Source organism: Channa argus, chromosome 24 (assembly GCF_033026475.1).
Source record: "Channa argus isolate prfri chromosome 24, Channa argus male v1.0, whole genome shotgun sequence".
NCBI lineage: Eukaryota > Metazoa > Chordata > Actinopteri > Anabantiformes > Channidae > Channa > Channa argus.
Window position 1 is genome coordinate 5,856,097 of NC_090220.1, and position 15,440 is coordinate 5,871,536.

The window sequence follows — 15,440 nt, forward strand, 5'->3', positions numbered from 1 at the left end:
CTAGTGGTTTTTTCATATTGCCCAGACCTTTGCTTATCTGTACTTAATGACAAAAGGGCATCTTCATATTTGCTTTTAGACCGAAATTCTCTGGGGGTGCATTGCATGGGCATAATGGGGTAGGTTATGTGTGTCTTTGCGTGTGTGTGTGTGGTTGTGTTTGTGAGGGTGAGTTAAGGAATTGCTGATCAAACTATGATGCACATACTGCCGTCTTCTGCACCCCACCAGTGACCTCATGGTTCAGTAACTGACTCGTTCTTTCTCTTGGTCTTTCTTTGTCATACAGAAACTGTTTGTGATCGTCACCTTCAGCAGGCACATAGTGGAGCAGATGGTCTCCCTCACTGGGTGAGTAAGCCTCAAGGGGTGTGTGTGTGTGTGTGTGTGTTTGTGTTTGTCTCACCAAAAGTACCCTGTGGGGTGTGCAGCAATCACACATGAAAGAGGTAATGCAAAACTTGACAGTTGGGGGACCTTTTGGGTGGTCATGGGGCATTCGGGTAATTTATGTTCCTTTGTGTGAAATCTGCTTCCTCCCCCTCACAATGACTCCTATGATGAAGGCCACACAGAATCAGAGGTGATGAATTAAACATAGGGATTCTGATGGTGAGTTGTTTCTTTATCCTGCTTGACAAACTTGGTGTAGACTTTGAAGCAGAGGTTTGGTCACTTTAGCTGCCCTTTTTTGCTCCGTGCTCTGTTCTAAAAGTCTACAAGGTGATTAATGGTTTGGATGTTTCCACTGGATGACTGTGGGCATGAACATGTTCTGGCTGCTTCACAGGACAGGATGAACTCTTGCATATCACCAAAACCTCCCCTCTGCTTTATCTCTCATGATGCACCTTTGTTGTGTTTGGTTTAAGCCAAGGCAGAAGACAGAGAGCTCCTTCTCGAAAGGAAATACAAATTTAGGTTCTGGGGCAGAATGTATTTTAAATGTATTTCTGTCAGTATATGTTGAATCATCAGAGTACTGTAGATATAGTACTAAATATGCTACAGATATTATAATGAAGCCAACAGCCCTAGAATTCACGGCAAAATTTACCAATAAATTCTTAGTAAAGAATAATCACCATCACACCTACACAGAGAGACATAGAGCCTCGGGACTTTTGAAAAATAAAAACTGAGGTATCAGAAGCTAAAACAGCTAAAATCAAGACTGAAACAAACAGACTTGACTTGAAAATGTACCAGTAAAACCTTTTTAAAGAAAAATGTACCATCACACCTACACAGAGACACACGTACAGCCTCAGGACTTTTGAAAAATAAAACCTGGATGTAACAGAAGTCGAAACAGCCTTGGTGCTGGGCGTGGGTTCTGATGGGTGCCACGATGGGTGTCCTTGTAGAGATGCCAGGGGCTGCAGCTGGAAAATGCCCTCGACACACCTGCTGGTGGGAGTGTCATTTATTACACTCATGCACAGTCTCCCTCTCACACACACTTGCTGAAATCAAGCGATGAGATTGCATCAGCTCTTCCTTTTTGTGTTTTGGCACATATTGTGTTATATTCAATATGATTATTTTTTTTTTTAAAGTCAGCTTTCTTCTAAAAGGGCGCCTTTTTCTGTTTTGTATTTTCACTGACTGTGCAGGAATCTTCCTTAAATTACAACATGTTCAGAATAAAGTGTGATCAGAAACGTTTAGACAGCACTAGCTTTACATAAAAAGAAGTTATAATCTGTGTGTGTGTGTGTGTGTGTGTGTGTGTGTGTGTGTGTGTGTGTGTGTGTGTGTGTGTGTTGTGTAGTGAAAAACTCTGTCCCCTATGACAGTCACTGTTCATTGAGCTGCAGACTCAAAGTGACAGATCATTGGTTATTGACAGGTTTCAGTCTGATTCACTGCCTGCTTTCTTGTCAAAAGGAAGTTTCCCTCATTACAACTTCTCAACTGTCAGTTTCCTTCCTCACTGAGGCCTCTCCACCTTCACCTCTGAATTTCTCTGCCACTCTCACTCTCAGTCACTCATCACCTTATGAATGGGTGACAGCCTTTCATTTTTAACCCTTCAGGCATAGACAGACCACAGTCTTAGCTCTGCAGGTGTTTGAAAATTAATTCACACCTTTACACTTGGTAAAATGCAGCCAACTGCAGTTGCCCCCCCCCCACCACGCACTCACAGTGCACATCCATAAACCCGTCTAATGCAAACACAAACTCACACACAAACACCTATGCACGTACAAACTCAAACATGTGTCCTCTGGATGCCCTCTTTTACAAACGTCAGTTATAGTAAACCTCCACATCCTAAATTCCTTCACCTCTGCCACAGGACAAAATGTCAACTCCCGCCAACGCTATTTAAAATATTCAGACAATTTCAACCAGGCTTTTCAAGCATTTAGTTGGAATTGCAAAGGAAACTGATTTACTGATTTGATGCATTAGAGTTCAGGGAAATTTACATGTAAATGTGAAATTAATTTTGTGAAGTGATTTTTTTTTTAAAACATGGTGTTGCAGATTTCTGTGACTTAGGGTAATGCCTACAAAAACAAAAAAAACAAAAAGTTTCTTTAAGAAAATTTAAAAATACATCTCTTCCTTTTATAATGTCTGTGCCATTTCTGATTGTGTATGTGAAATGTTTCAAGCCAGTGCAGTATTTGGCATTATTTTCAACTATTTTTGCCTCTGTAGTAAAATGTATTATTTTATTATTTGAGCTTAAGTTTGTTTTTGTTTACCTGCCTCTGGATTTATTGGATTGAGAAAATGTTTTTGTCTATGTGTGGCTAAGGTCACTGATGGACTTTGGACTTGGTGGTTTTGTTATTGCATGACATAATACAATACTACACCATTCCTTTCCGAATCTTTGCCTATCAGTTGAGCTAACTGGCACACAACACACACACACAAACAGAGGACACAGAAGTCAGTGGCTGTAAGCTTATAGAACATGTTTGTACTAAAGACTAATGACAAACTGAAAAGGTATTAAGTACTAATCTATTATTCTAACTATAACATTTACATTTACATTTAGTCATTTAGCTGATGCTTTTATCCAAAGCGACTTACAAGTGAGATACAAGGCAAGAAAAAATCTAGGTCAAGGAGGAAACACCAAAGCAAAGTTGTTTCAGAAAAGTGTTTATATTTCATTTAAATTTCATTTTTTAGGCTGCTATTTGTGGTAGCTTCTTTAAGTTGATAATTATTTATTTTAAATAATCTTTCAGGTTCCTGACATAACACATGCTGGAGAATCTTCCAGTGTAAATTGTTATCCGAATTTTTTCAAACTTGAGATAAGTTGTTTTACCTGGTGAATCCCCTGAATTGTGTGTTGTAGTGTGACCTTTAATGTTTGAAAAAGGCCAGAGGCCTTGAGTTTCAATAATAGTAAAAACTTACTTTTGGTGATAAGAAAAAACTCTGTGTGTGTGTCTGTGGGCGGGTGTGTGTATGGTGCCTTTTTGCTTTTTCTGCCCTGCATATTTAATTAATACATGAATTCCGTAACTTAGATGAGATCAGTGACCAAAATAAATAAAATAACTGGAAATCAATAAAAACACTGGTTAGATGCTGTACTGGGACTGTCAACAACTTAAATCCTCATGAAGGAGCAAGTTTTCATTTGCTGCATATTCCTGCAATTGTTACTCTGAAGAATGTCTTTATTTGTCAATTATAGTTGTGCATTATGACATAGTCCTATTATGTCTTTGTTAATTATTTTCTTTTACTTAGTAAATGCTCTTATTTCCAAACCTTATCCTTTTAGGAACATCTCTAAAAGTTTTTGCTGATTGATCAAGAGTTTAAATCAGGGAAGTAGTTTTTCTTTGAATGACAAATGGAAAATAGTGTGTGACTAAAATTCTGTTTCAAAGGAGAAGTTTGGGCCTGAAGTGTAACAACGAGACTCAGAATTTCTCAACAGCTTATTTTTTTAATCACCTCTGTTAACAAACGTCCAGTTTATCAGCTGGAAATAAAACGTGGAAAAAAGGTGATTTAAAATTTCCATTTATCTTTTGAGAAGTAGACCAGAAAAAAGGTTAAGTGGAAAAATAGGTTCTGTGTTTTGACAATTGTATATAGATATCTTCTTTTTCAACTTACTGTCTAATCGCTTTGTGTCTTTTACAAACAAATGTGACATTTTAAACTTGCTGCATCACTTCTTCATGTGTGTTATGGAAATATATTTTATTGCACTATCTTTGACAAGCAGGTTTTACTCTTATTTCCTTTCCGTTTAATACTAATCTTTTGTCGTCCATAGAATAATAATAAAGATAGTTTGGTATTAAACTACCACAGAACTCAGAAGCCTTTTGGGCTGATAGCAAACACTGATAACCAGGTCAGATGGAGTTGTGTGTCTGATCAGACTTGTTAGATTTCTTACATCCTGTGACTAATGTAGAGATGTGTTCTCTCCAAGACTGGTTGTGCATGTACAGTCAATGTTTAAATCAGGAGAATTTTGACTAATTCACACTGAGCTTGGGTTTGACCAAGAGCTGAAGGAGTTATGTTAACAGGTATTTTACAGTTTGTAGATCTGATTAAAATAGACCTTGTACATTTTAAAGTAAAATAATATATTTTTATTTTTATAACTAAACTTCTTAATCCATCTTTTTGGGCCTTTCCTTAAAAAAATATTAAAAGAAAAAACTACAACTGGAAATGGATACAACTTTCCTGTTATTTTTCCACATTTTCTTACATTGGATTATCTTTATTGTAAGTGAGGGTAAAGCCGCAGTGAAGCTTAGTGAATGTTGAAGCATCTTCACCATATAAATAGTAGGAAATGTGGAACCAGCAATTACTAGTTTTCTGCATAAATGAATCATAAAATGTAATCTTTATTCTTGTCCCAGTGATATACAAATATGATGCACTTAAGTTATGCCGAATATTCAAACAAGTTGAGATTCTTTTGAAACTTTACTTCAACTTTACGCAAGTCAACATTTCTTGATCATAAGTCATATGAGGTCTCTTTTTTGCAGGGCATGCTTCAGATCAGCAGATGCTTCTTGTAAATACTGAATTGAAAATGTTTAACAAATCCTTCAGGCTCATGTGTCAAAGGAGAGACTATCACTGTCAGGCTCTGAAAGCTATTGAGATGCAGAGAGGAAGAATTTAGAAATAACTAAAGTTATCCAGTAGACACTGATGAACTGGGACCAAGGGGGGGAACCTTGCATGTCTCCATAAGAATGTGCCCATTTCCATGTGAGTCTATCCCAAGGTGGGAGTCCATTACCACCACAATGGGCTTGCAGATGGCTGTACTTGTTGCACAAGGCTCTTGGCATTAAGGGATCACAGCAGGCAGCCATGCTCAGAGGGAGGCAAGGGAGAGTCACAGGTCAGGTCAAGAGAGCCGGGGGGTTGGATGACTTACTGACGGATCATAATGGAAATTTCCAGATCACAATCAGCATTTACATTGACTGTAATTTTGTGGTTATAATGAGAGTAACGGACCCATTAGAGCTCAACCAGGTAAATTAAAGCTCTTATTGAAGCGATAATCAATTAAGAGATGATTATTACTTTTCCCACTTTCAAACTATTCTTTGCATTATACAGTGCTCCTTTCTCTGTTTTGATTCTGTTCATGTGCCAAAAAGATCACAGAATAAACTGGATCCAGAGCAGTGTGTGTTAAAAAAGCTGTGGTGGGTGTGGGAGACAAACTTTTTTGACGGAGACAGCAACACAGCTTTCATGTCACAAAGTAACAGGCATTCTTGTGGACATGTATTCTAAAACGACCCACGTAAACCTGGTTTAGTGCACTGTAATGAGTTGAAGTTTGCTCAGCTTGAAATGCCTCACAAATGTGACTTAACTTGACTAAGACAGACGTTTTGAATGAATAAAAAATAGTGTCATGTTGTCTGTGAGTTTTAAAATCGTTAACTGAACTTGAGAAAATGCTGTCACATAGATGTTTGTTAAACATTTGCTTTGCTTTTTTATTTCTCAGTTCAAACAGTCAGTACTTTATTTGACCAGAAGAACTTCTCCCTGCAGCTGCTGTTACTATTTTGTACCAGAGTCAGTACAAAGATGACACCTGGCGCTACGCCCAGTGACTTAAAGCAAAACGTACAGCTGTACAATATTAACCCTTATAAGGATTTGTATTGTCTTTATAACTATGAAAATGAATAACTGTGACTTATTTTCACATGTAGTAATAGCACACAGACATAAAGACCTAAAGACTTTAAGTTAGACCAATTTGTGTTAATAAGTGTATAGGTGTTCTAAAAATTCCACTAGACCTTCAAATTGATCTTGTAAGTTGATTTATGCAGAAAACAAAACTTACATATTTGCATTGAATTAATAAGCTAAACTTTGTTGAATGTCCTAAATTAGTTTGTTACGTATTACACTGTGGAGATGTGAAATTGCTGTGAGCCTCACAAACCAGTCTATTCTTTGTATTCACAATAGTGCAGTTATTTGTGTGTGTGTAAAAGTAGTAGTAGAGTTACTGAAGAAATGTCTGTTACTGTTTGTTTCCACTGAATTTCATCCATCTTGAACACGCCCCCTAGCTCATATAGAAACTAGGTTTGTGTGGTTTTTATGCTAAATGTTGGGTTGTCTGGGCTAAAGGTGACTGTTGCGTGTTCTTGTAAGAGTTGAAAGTAACTCAGTGTGGAGGGAGTTTTTATCTTCTCTGTACCACTACATGCTGCTTTTTGAAGCAGATTAAACCCAATTTCAGCAAAACATTACTCTGATCCTTAAATATCTTTCTGTGCATTAAATAAAAAGTCCAAATCAAAGAAACTGCAGTCTATTCTCAAGCTTATTAGGTTATGTTGTGAGTGGTGATGTGTTTCCATTTTGCCTTGTCTTTTGTTAAAGAATACTGAATGAAAAAAATTAGTTTTAGTGCATTTCTTTAACTCTTTGTACGTCAGTCCCATAATTGTGGTTATAAATAGCCCTCTTTGAGATATTGGAGCAAACGCTTCCTGTTAACCGAATCTGCAGGAAGGGAGTATTTTCGATCCTATTAGTCACTGGGTGCTCTGGTCACCTGAGACATGCCCTGACAAAGCTGGCATTGATCAGTTGTTCCACAACCTGCCCTACTCTCCTACAGCCTGAACACAGTCAGATGCCTCCCTCAGAGTAACATTATCAGAGAGAAACAGGGCAAAACGGTAGGACTGAGGGATGGTGTGGCAGGTCACAGCCAACTCTTTTTTTATACAGCATCATTAAGTTTAATGTGAAGCTTGGGAGGGCGTCTATTTTCTCATCTTTCCCACATCCATTCCGATTACCTTGGCCCCCGGGCTCTGACAGAAATACAGAGGCAGTAACATTAAGGTAGGAAAGGTTTGACTCTGAGCCAGAAGGTTCTACCACAGCCATTCAGAATAATATTCAATCATTCAAAACGAATTATTGTTCTTATAGCATACTGTAGGCCTATTTTTGTGGATAATAGCACACTGATAATGGCTGCACACAGATCTGAATGTAATTGTAGCTTCCATGAGTAGGTGTCTGTGTTTGTGTGTAAGAGAGAGATAAAGAAACAAGAGAGGGAGAGGTCCGATGTGTGTTCCAGGTCTGGTATCATATTTTGTGCCTTTCAGACACAGTGTGTATCTTAAGACTTCCTGCTTTATTCATTCCTGATTCATTTGTTTTGGTCCTCAGTCTCACACAGCACATGCCGCTTGCTCATCATATCATCTCTGTACACGTTCAGGCCAAGGCTATGAAATTACTAATGTATTTATTCACCACAAGCAACCAGCGTGTGTGTTGTTTAGAAAACAACTCGCCATTAATTCTTTTTATGAGCAGCTTATTTATCAGGGGAACACAACATAACCTCAAGCTCTTAATCAGCATCATTCAGTATTGTTCTGCGAATTCCCATGAACATTGTAATATGTGCTGTAGATTCATCGGTTGACATGAGTATGTATGTCTCCATCTGTGTTGTGAGAGAGGAGTCATCCCAGACAGGCCGTGAGTCAGAGGCCAGCTGGGCACCCCTCACCCTGCCCACTCTGCCTCCACTTCACCTCAGTCAAAACAGACAAATTGTCTCCCATCAGCCCAGTTCACAACAGCAACAAGTTATGAAGAAGGAGGAGAGATAATGAGGCTTGTTTGTGATCATTCCTACCAGAAATATGGTCAGTTGTGAACAATCTGTGAAAGGTCTCAGCGTAAAAACAAGAGCAACTATGAATCTTAATTATGAGGAGGCCATGTTTTGCTTGTTTTAGCCCAGACACATTAATCATTTGCCTATTATTTTATTTTGTCAAACCCCTAAGTTTCATCGTTGTGAACACAGCTTGCACTCTTCTACAGCACTCTCCTACATTTCTCCAGAGAAATTCCACCACATAAAGACATATGCGTGCATGCATCCCACAGGCATCAAGAACCTTCACTTTTTACTGGTTTCTAACCAAAACTTTTGTAAAAAATACATGTAAACCACATGCTGTGTACTGCCTATACATCAGAATACTGTACATAAATTAGCTGGTGACTATAATCATATTCAGCAATTCTACAATTTTCTGTTTCTGTCATGTACATACTTTGTTACCAAAGAAGACAGGTGTATTGACCTTGATGCCTTTCTTTATGTTGTACTCTTCCTTATTGTTTGGTAAAGCTCCAGCAGCTAAAGTAGAGCATACACTGTAAAAGCGGAAGATATATAGAATGTTGTGGCTTTGACTGGTACGTAGTAACCTATGTGGTTGTCTGAGCAGCATGTCACAATGTATATGAACCACACAGACTCCATACAGTCCCACAACATACTGTATACTTACAAGCTTTCACACATACACCTTTGTTCTCACTGGGTAACCTGCTGTGTTAGATTAGTGACATAGATCGTGTTTATGGGACAGTCAAATTTCAAATGGTCTCAAGTTCTCATTTATTCCACGTGCCATTAATTTTCCAGCCCGTGACCTTGTTTCTTTCTGTGTGTTTCTGCCCTTTATATTTATTAGCATGTTGTAATGTGTTCACCTAACCCCACCTGTGTGTTCTTTGGGTGTTCTGACTTGCTGCTAAGTTTCCCATTTGGGATGAATAAAATGTAAATTTAAATTGAAACACAGTAGGTGTCATTATCACTGGGTGTATATTTAAAAAGAGGGCTAGACGTTGTCCCCTAGAAAACAATGTCACCATACATCCCATACAGTGGCTCCAAACATGACATCACAGGATGGATGGAGACACTCCATCCCCACACTGAGTAACCTAAGTCTATTTCCAGCCTGCCTGTCGCTGCCCATCTACAAGTAGCTGTATGACTTGTCTGGATGTGTCTCCACTCACATCTGACTCAGTGAACAATCATTTCTCACCAGTCGAAGGGTCCAGGCCTGGTTACCCAGTGACCCAGCAACGCCACACACCTACACACCCCAGACCAAGTGACTCTGTGTGGGCATGCCGACCTGAACCTGGGGGGTGGTGGTGGGAGTGAGGGGTTGTAGGGGTTCGTGGGCTGTTTTATGTGGCTGTCTGGGAAGTGAGAGGAATAATAGACTGCTATAATTGGTGCCCCTGATTTCCTGGCAGCACTGCGGGCACTCAAAAGGATAGCATGTGTCCGAGCTTGTTTATATATATATGCGTGTGTGTGTGCATGTGTGTGTGTGTGCTGGCTGACACAGATGGCTGTGAAGCGGAGATGTGATAAACACCCTGGGCAGGGGGATCTCCGTCCAGGAGTGGGCTCAATGCTTTAGTGGTGAAGTCACTGGGAAACAGCTCGGTTGAACTGGAGGAGAAACAGACATGCACACATACACACACACATAATAATATTACCTTACAAAATTTACACATGAATCAACTTGTTTCTTACAATAAAGTTAAACACACTCCTCCTCCCATAATTTTATTATTTCATTATTCCAACACTTAATCAAATCTAATTGGAGCAGTAGTCATTTATCAAGCCACAAGCCGATAAACAAAAGAGAATCACATCGTCAGTGTTTTGCACGTAGATAGTTTAGAGGTCAGAGCTTCAGCTCCTCAGGTCAGAGTGCCGCCTGTCCACAGTGTGCATGTGCGTCTTGCAGTGCCTCTCCTGTTATGTTAGGTGTGAACTGTGGCCCTGTGGAGAGTTGGGTAACACTAGCGATTGCCTAAGCCAGTTGTTGTGATGATGTCGTAACCAGTTGGACCTGGCCAGGGTTTGGCTGTGACGTGAACCCTTGTTCTCATCCCCTGCCTGAACGTCAGGGCATGTGTGTGTGTGTGTGTGTGTGCGTGTACCTGCATGTGTGATCTTGTGTGTGTGACTTCTGGAATTTCCTCAGCATAAAGAACAAAAAATTGTTAACTTTTATAACTATCTATCTATCAATGTATGAGCCACTAAAGTGGCAGCCTTTAGACGGGGCAAACAGGTCAAAGATCGCCTCACACTCATGGTCTCTGGAATTGAGTCTTTACAAACTCAAGACGTCTAAACCTGCTCCACGGCAGCAGGAAATGATAGTTCAATAAAAAATAATAGGCTGAGATGGCACACGCAAGTTAACCCCTCACAGCACTAATAATGTTGCAGGAATCTGAGAAATGTGGGGTTTTCCCTCCATTTCTTTTTGGCCACATATTTCCCTATACTCCTAACTCTTTTACTTATTATCAATCAAGGCAGCCTGTTTCCCAGATAGATGGGACACAATTTGAAACTTTCTGTTGCTGTATATTTTTAAGGCTGCAATGATTTGCCCTCAGATGCACCTTTCCATCCCTCATGACAATGTTGTTTTGTAATCTGCATCACAACAAACTCTAATTGCACTCATTATAAAATTCATATACTACATGTGGTAATCTAGCATTTGTTACATAAATTAGAAAAAAAGTAGGTGTCTATGTTCTTAAGAAATATAGGTCACATCTAATTGTGTTCTTTGTGTAGTTCACAGAGAATATTTCTTCAATATTTCTTCCTATTTCATGATTAGTAGACAGGGGTGAAGAGCTTGTTTGTGCTGACAGAGAAAAGGAGGTGTTATATCTTCTATAATGCTTCTATAATTTCTTAGCTTTGGCTTTAGTTTTGTCTTTAATGTTATTATTATTGTAAATAAAGTTCAATAATCTAAAATTGTTTTTAATGTAAAATCCACAAATGGGCAGAATAGTTGAATTTCACTAAACACTGATACAAATTGTCCTTCACTTTTGTCTTGTTTAAAGGTTCATGATGCATAGATATACAGCATGATATGTCTGAGAATGATTTGGAAAAATCAAAAGAGTGACAAATTTGATGGCATTGTAGAACAGTGCTGGGGCTGTATTTTCTGCTGTATCCATGTACGGGGGCTGTTCACTATTAGAAATATGAATCAAACAATGTTGGGCCACTTTGAATGTATTCTTAGAAGTATAGTAGTCCGCTTAAACAAAAATTGTGTTTGGATGGTAAAACGTTTTGTTTGAACTATTAAATCCAAAGAGATTTAAATACTTTTCTGTCTCCATAAACAAAAACCTTAACTCAGTTGTTTAATCTGCTGATCTTAATTTGAGCACATCACATTTAATAAAGTAGAACATTCTACTTGTTGATTTTCTTAAAATAATTTTTCTACAAATTAGCACATAGTACGTAAACACCATACCCTCTATTGTTCATTATATTTCAAAGATGAATACCTCAAAATGTCTTTCTGGTATGTAATAAAACTGTAAGAAATTAGTTTCATTTATTTTTAAGAATGTTGATTTAGTTTAGGTAAAGTCATCTGCTCTTCTTTACCAGAAGCCTACACATCACCTATTGATGTTGATTAATATATTAACTATCACGCACACTGCACAGGTTTATAAAAACATGCAATTTTTAAAATTTATTTATATTGTCGATGAATATTTACATAAATAAACTGGGAATTATTTTCAACCCAACTAAGTAAAGCCCTTTAAGCCTTTTGCACAACTTCTGGAAGTAATTTTATTAAATTGGAGAAAAGTAGTTATAAAGTGTGATAGGATTCACACATGCAGGCTTTTATGGTTATAAAACCACCTCCATTTTAAGGCTTTGCATTATTGATATTATTATCCTTTCTAACCATGCCATATTTGTGTCTTCAGAAGAACAAAGTGAGAAAAGTCACATTTTATAGATCTTTTTGGATTAAATGCAGTGTTTTTATACTTTACATATATAAATTTATAATGTCCTTTTATATTTTCCAAACCCACAGAAAAGATAATTGACATATGTATATATATATAAACTTTGAAGAATCTGTTATTTTAATTAATACACAACATGTAGGTTTGCAAAAAATGGAAGATAAAAAAAAATGAAGCCAAAAAGGGTGAATTGAATGTTATTTTAGTCACATTTACATTGCAGCTGTTTCAGCTGATTTATTGTACTTACAGACATGAATCCATAAGTTTAATTTTCATCATTAATACTTGTGCAATTTTTACATTAAATTAGGAATTTGATAATTAGACCTAACATGCAAGAAACTCCAGGAACTTCAGTAGTATTTTTTAAGCCTATTATGTACACTATAAATTTGGATGTAATCAGTTTTTATTATAAATGAGACCTTACAGCTAAGCATAAGTTTTTAGAATGTAAAAATCAAACTTTATGCTACAAATATTGTCATTTAAAGTTATTTATTTCCCTAATACTCAAGTGTTTGCAAGCACAGGATTTTTACTAACCAGTACAGAAAGTTTGTTCAGGAAATGCTGAGCAAATACTTCAGTCACTCTATTTGCTAAATGACATCTTTTAACTTATAAATGTCAGCTTTTTGTCTTCACCTGCTAACCTTTGAAATAACTCAAACAATTCTATTTTAAATTTCCACATTTTACTAAGCTGGTACAACACTTACTTTACAACATAACACTGTTGATTACATTCAGTCAGAGCATGCAGAGCTTACACACATTTCTCAGGTAATTCTAGCTAACAAGAAGTTACTTTTATCTCAGAATAAGAAAGGAAATCATCTCAACTCCTTTCCAGCATATACAGAAAGATGTTCAGCACAGGTACTCACGGGTATATTATAAATACACTTACAGGAGAAAATTTCAAATCCAATAGTTTCACAACACATGCTGTAGAAAGTGAAAATGTATTCCCAAAAAAGCACAAAACCATTACATTTTTAATGGAAACAGCCAGAGAGAGTCCTGACTCTGAGGCATTAAAGCGTGTTTTAGACTGCTAGCTTTGAGCTTCTTTGTTGGTGGATTTGCCCAGGCTCATGACTCAGTATTGCTCATCGTGTAGGAGATGATTTGCCCGCCATTTCTGAAAACAGTTTCTCTCACTCTTTGTTCTTTCCTGTTTACTTTAATCTGCAGAATTAGTTAATTTCTCTACTGTTTTCTATTCTTGTGTCATGCAAACCCACATTTGGGTTCCCATTCAGCGTATATATTTTTAAATTTGTATGGTAAGTTTCTGTGTGTGAAGATGTTAGGAACTTTGTTAAAAGGGGGGAGGGGGTGGGAATAGGAGAGGCTTTGTTTCCCTCCAAAAAGAAAAATCCCTGCTTGATTTTTGATACCATGTGTCCTAATCATTTCGTCTTCTGTAATTTAAAGCGTTTGACTTCCTGTCTGCTTTACAACCATTCACATGTAGGATATCCATTACCTGGGATAAAGTTAATCATTACTAAATGGTTTCATTGTTGTAAACGCAATCATTTAACACAATCTGTTTTTTCTTCACAATAGTATAGGTGTGTGTGTGTATCTGTGTGAACGTGGAGGCGGGGAGGGACGGAAACGACTTGCCTCCTTCAGCGAAAGTTATCAGCTATAAACTCAACCGTATGTGACATGAGTGCCCACGCAAACCTGCCTTCAAATCTTTGATGTCTCTGAGCTTTGATGATGCCTTCTCGGCATGAACAAAAGACGTATAAGCGCAACATAAGGAATGCTTTAAGACAACAGTTCAGAGGATGTAATTGACTGTGACTATTGACTATAGCCACAAAAAGAGTGAAGGACTTTAGTATGTATTTATTTTGTGATTAATCACTAACTCCAGCTCAGGGATGGGCCACTGATTCACTGTTCTAGGGCTTTCTCTGCAGTCTCTCACGTTTTTTTTTTCTTTGTGTGTGTGTGTATGAGAGTGTGTGTGTTTGTGTGTGTGTAAGGGGGGGGTAGCACTGTGCTTGTAGGCCTAGTTGGTGGCTAAATCTTGTAAAGGGTTTCCTAATATGGGCCGTCTTATAGGAGCACCCTCCCCCTGTGGGCCATCCCCCCAGGTCTCAGCCAGTGATGACACAGCTCGGGTACGACTCACTTCCTCATTAATTGGTTGAAACCAGTTCTTACAGGAACTGCCAGTGATAAATGTGAGAGTTCTGAGAAGTCATTCATTTCTCCTCGCTGCAGCGGCAGAGGAGGCACTGCAGGGGAGTTGAACGAGTTCACCGTTTTGTGTGTGTGTGTGTGTGTGTGTGTGTGTGTGTGTGTGTGTGTGTGTGTGTGTGTGTGTAAGTGAGAGGGAGAGGAAGAGGGAGAGGGAGAGGAAGCCGAGTCTGTGTGTGTGAGAAGAGAGGAGAGCAGAGCAGAGCAGAGCAGAGCGAGAGAATGTGGGTGACTATTGCTGCGGCAGCTGCTGTATGAGGATCGGCCAACTTTATTTCCGCTTATGTTATTTTAATTTCGTAATTTTTGTTTGTTACTTTTTGGTTTTGAGCACTATTTTATGTAGTTGTGCTACAGTTTGTACTTTTTTTTTGAGTGTGTGTATGTTTATATGCGTGTGTTTGTGGGGATGAGCAGTGATGGGATTGCATTCGTTGCTCTCTCTGTCTTTCTCTCTTCTCGGAGAGAGGAAGCAGGGGAGACCGACAATAAAGGAGATAGGACGGCATGCCTCCCTGTGTTGCTGCCCTTGGGCTGGTGAGTAACAATGATGTGACGTGATTTGTGCCCCCCCCCCCCAACTCCCTCCCCCTCCCATTCTTCCTCTATGCCCCCCCCCCCCACCCCCACCCCCCCACACTTCCTTCCCTCCCTCTTTCCCTCCTTTTCCTCTCTTCCTCCCTCCTTCTCTTCTCCCCCTCTCTGTGTTGGTGGAGGCAGAGCTGTTCCACTGCTGGGTGCGGCACTGCAGAAGCCCTTCAGGGAGTACTTGGAGGCCCAGAAGGCCAAGCTGCACCATCGTGTTGGAGAGGGGATCCCAACTGTAAGTATAGGGGCCTCAGCCCCAGCTCACTCTATTCATTTATGTGTGCGCGCCAAGAACGAAATGCGATCCCCCTACTTTTTCCTCTTTCACTTTTCCTCCCTCCAGTTTGTGTGTCCCTTTCTTCTCTTTCTCTAAGCCTTCCTTTTTATCTGACCCATTTACCTTCAAGATTATAACTGGTTCT

At 38.8% G+C, this 15,440-nt stretch overlaps 1 protein-coding gene across 7 annotated transcripts in view; it reads left to right on the forward strand.

The window, feature by feature from the left end:
• The window catches only part of LOC137109162 (vacuole membrane protein 1-like), a 55,895-nt gene that overhangs the window by 36,607 nt on the left and 3,848 nt on the right, over positions 1–15,440 (forward strand). For 6 of the 7 annotated variants that reach the window (XM_067494637.1, XM_067494639.1, XM_067494638.1 and 3 more), the window contains 2 exons: positions 290–351; positions 15,151–15,253. In XM_067494637.1, coding sequence (XP_067350738.1) covers positions 290–351; positions 15,151–15,253 — 165 coding nt within the window. Of the gene's footprint in view, positions 1–289; positions 352–5,998; positions 15,254–15,440 lie in introns of all 7 variants that reach the window. The other variant, XR_010912279.1, reaches the window with a different exon arrangement.